We start from the raw sequence: 3902 nt of genomic DNA, 5'->3' as shown, positions 1-3902 counted from the left end.
TTCATTTACATCTAAATACATAATTATTTGATCTTTCAACTATAGGCTACTGAACTTTATGGCCATCTCAGAAAATTTTGATCAGATAATTTTTGGGAACAAATGGGCGTGGGAGGGGGCCCAGTTGCACTCCAATCTTTTTGGTCACTTAAAAGGGGAAAAAAACTTATAAATTCCGTTCGAATGCACCTTCTCACGATCGTCTAGGACCATTATTTTGATACAATCACCCCTGAAAAATAAACAGAAAAACAAACACGCGTCCGTGATCTATCTTCTGGCAAAAATAGCAAAATTTCATATTTTTGCAAATAGGAGTTTGGAACTTCTGCAGTAGGGTTCTCTGGTATTCTGAATATGATGGCGTGATTTTTATTAAGATTCCTTTAATTTTAGGGGGTGTTTCTCCCTATTTAAAAAATTCGGAAATTTTCTCAGGCTCGTAACTTTTGATGGGTAATTCTAAACTTATATATTTGACGAAGCTTATATATTTGGAATAAGCATAATAAGCTGATTCTTTTGATTGTTCGCATTAATAAATATTTAATAAGTATAAAATATAGTTTTATTTAGTGCACTACTTATTTAGTGCAAAATAATATTACTGAACAAGCAGAGTTGGCTCCAAATTCTCTAAAAATTGTTATAAATGTTCATATTTGGCTAATAAGTTTGCCGACCATTGCCTTAGACCATTGTCAACCGTCTCTTTTTCGAAATTGTGACCGTTTCCCCGTTAATCGTCCAGCTATAAACTATAACGTTTTTTCATTACTTTCTAACCATTGTCTAACAACTGACTCTTACTAATTCATTGTATGGAATTCCCCATCTCTTTTCATAAACTACTACTTCTACTAATAACAACTCACCGCAGCACCAAGCTGCCTGAGGCCAACACAACTACGCACGCTCCTCCTCTATCAAAATCTATTCAAAGCCTCCCTTTTTACACCCTCCCAGGAAGTTCCCATTTTCATTGTATGCATCCACAATATTAATCAATTCGTCATGCGCTTCACGAATTTGTTCATGAGTATAGAACGCGACTCCAGTGCTGATTACTGAATCTTTCGTAATATCCTGATGCCTTATGCATGTTTCAACAAAGTTCAGTACCGGCGAATATGTATACCGATAATCTTCCATCGCCACGACAAATCACGCAGGCATATCCGAAATCACAGTCCAAGGTCAGGCAGGTCGTTACTTACGAGAGAAGTAAGGGAAGTGTTGAAGGCTGTCTACCTTGTCCCAGCAATTTAAGGGGCAAGCTCGGTGGGTACCATGGCTCTTGCAGACAACTCTCTCACCCCTCTTCTGCTAACTTCTCTCCTGTCACATTTATATTGCCTGTTCAGTTCCGGAAACTACTTTTGAATTTTGGCTTATTTTCAATCAGTAAAGAAGGTGGCAACACTGTATTGTAAAATTCGGGCGCACTTTCCACCTCTAATATAATTAAATCTTACTGTCTGAGTCTCTGTACTAATTAGGTAGGTCCCAAGAGAATTTAAGTTCAGGCAGCAAAAATGACATTAACAAGTAAATAAAATAAGCCGATTATAAATGTCTAAAAGGAATTGCACAGGTTGAAATCTTACTTTATTAAAAGGTTAATATCCAAAGACAAGGTGTTTACACAACGAACTCTCGATCAAGACTTTTTTTTTTAAGGTAAAACTTTATTTATTAATTCCTTTTCTTTGGCTTACTGTACGAAAAAGATAACTACTAAACGATTCAAACACTTGTTTTCAATTCATACGTTTTTTTAACCCTGACGGGACACCGCCTTTAATGATCCTCATAGAATTTCCAAAATATCCCTTAAACTCGGCTGTTTCTTTCCCTTCTTCTTCTTTGATCACCCTAGGTGATTTGTCCAGTAAATTTTTAAGTTCTGTGGCTTTGAAAGCTGCAACACCTTGCTCATCAGTTGATGATTTGTCGCCCAGCCAAAAATGGATTTCTTCGTCAACATGTCCATCTATGTCTCTAACATCTATATTTGCTCCGGCTTCTTGGCCCTCTTCTGAGGCCGAATAGATGATATATGAGTTGCCATCGTAAAATTTCCCATAATCTTGTTTTGAAACTGGTACAACAATCATTCTCTCAATGCGCCACACATGGAAGCATGTTTGCTTCCCTTTGATTACTGAGTTTGCCGGGTCAACTGCCATTTTTGAAGCCAACACCTCCAACTTATACCTATACCTCCAATTTCTCAAACGCAACTGCAAGTAAAAAATTTTAGCAAGTAAAAACTGAAGAGCTATGATATTGAACTTTTATAAAAATAATATAAATTTTTATCAAACAGTTACATTATTTTGAAACGTAGAGGGACGAAAGCCGAACATGTTCTTTTCTAAATCATCCACATCAATCTTACAGCCACACCCTTGCAACACAAGTTTAATTTGGCAAATGTTTTGCTGTGGAATATGCTGATTCACCTTATTTAACTGGTGTTTTATGTAATTTTTCTGTGCATATAACTTCTGTTACAAAGTTAAATAAGAATTGTATCATCAGTAGCGTATATCATGAATAGCGTAATGAAATAAAGAAAGATAGTCAGGAAAAACATAAAACATTTTTATGCCTAAACATGCTATAAATTAAAAGGATTTTTCTGCTACCCAGGAAAAATAAAGTTTTTCAAGACAAAAAACAGGGTTGTGAGATGGTTAAGACGTAAAAAGTCACAAAATGGAAATTTTTACGCTTAATTGTCGTTTTTTGAATGCTTGAAATATATACTTTGACATTATCCTGCTTTTCATTATCTGAATTAAAGTAAATACATTGTTTAAATTAAAGATTAATAGAAACTACACGCCTAAGAAGCCATATTTCGAATAGAATTTTCACTTTTTCAGGTATGTGTCAAGACGCAGTAAGTCCTTGTTCCAATTAAAAAATGAAAACATCAATTTTTTTCGACAGAAAGTTAGGAGCAACATTAAAATTCAAAACGAACAGAAATTATTCCGTATGTGAAAGGCTCCCCCCCCCTCCTCCCCTCCTCAACACTGTTCAAGCTTCATGTTAAAAATTTTAGCATTTTGTAAAAAGCTTCCTGTTCTAATTAAACTACCATTATGTGTTTAGAAGATTGTGTTTAGCATTTAGAAGATTGTAATCGAAATGTTAATAGGCAAATAAATATCCTATTGAGAAGTAAATTAGGTCAGGTAGTTGATTTGAAAATTCAAAAAAGGCTGTTTCAGATAAAAAAAGTTTCAAGTCTGCTTTATGGGTCAGAAGCTTAAGGTTTTGCCAAAATGACTAAGTGCGATACAGTTCAGCTAGTACATTTTAAGAAAATTTTGAGCCTAAGGAATACATTTAGCTCCGGGGTAATGCAAGTGGATTTTTTGTAGCAGTTTTTTTTTTCCAGGAGTGTTAGATTTTTAAAAATGTTGAAACTTTCGGAGAATCCAACCAGGTTAACAAGGGTTCAGCTTTTTTAAGTCCACGTATCTAGAGGTTTGAAAAATGATAGACAGATGTCTGCGAGTCAATGTCGACTAATTTATGCGAGAAGAATATAGGTGCTACTAAACAGTTTAAAGACTGACCGATAAATCGGCCAGCCGATATATTGGGCCGATATTGGGGTCAGTGTCATCAGATAACCGGAAAAAAAATACCAGATATCGGCCGATTTTTTTTGTGCGCAACTTATCCAGAAAATGGTGCCAGATTTTTAATGGTAGTTTTTGCTTTTCCAGTCTTTGGAAACAAAGTCATCAGCTAATTCTGACCATGGTGCAGAGAGCAGCAAGGGTGAGTCAAATGAAGTCAAAGTAATTTTTTGTCAATACTTGTGAATTTGTCAATAATGTCAACACCTACAAGTCAAAACACACTTGGTGCATCAATATTCG

The 3902-nt window shown here is 35.4% G+C and overlaps 1 protein-coding gene across 1 annotated transcript; it reads right to left on the bottom strand.

Moving 5' to 3' along the window:
- Positions 1-1760: 1760 nt before the first annotated feature.
- LOC148938778 (actin depolymerizing venom protein gelsolin 1-like) lies at positions 1761-2189 on the bottom strand. Its single transcript, XM_089107542.1, has one exon. The coding sequence runs from the start codon at positions 2187-2189 to the stop codon at positions 1761-1763; it is 429 nt and encodes a 142-aa protein (XP_088963668.1).
- Positions 2190-3902: the final 1713 nt, after the last annotated feature.

The sequence above is a fragment of the Artemia sp. Qi Xiang Cuo genome, unplaced genomic scaffold (genome assembly GCF_049724085.1).
Source record: "Artemia sp. Qi Xiang Cuo unplaced genomic scaffold, ASM4972408v1 HiC_scaffold_2778, whole genome shotgun sequence".
Taxonomy (NCBI): domain Eukaryota; kingdom Metazoa; phylum Arthropoda; class Branchiopoda; order Anostraca; family Artemiidae; genus Artemia; species Artemia sp. Qi Xiang Cuo.
The sequence above is the reverse complement of the archived record's forward strand: the minus strand, read 5'-3'. Positions and strand labels throughout refer to the sequence as shown.

Coding starts and splice junctions, on each gene's coding strand:
- LOC148938778 (XM_089107542.1), bottom strand. CDS start 2,189: ATGGCAGTTGACCCGGCAAACTCAGTAATCAAAGGGAAGCAAACATGC.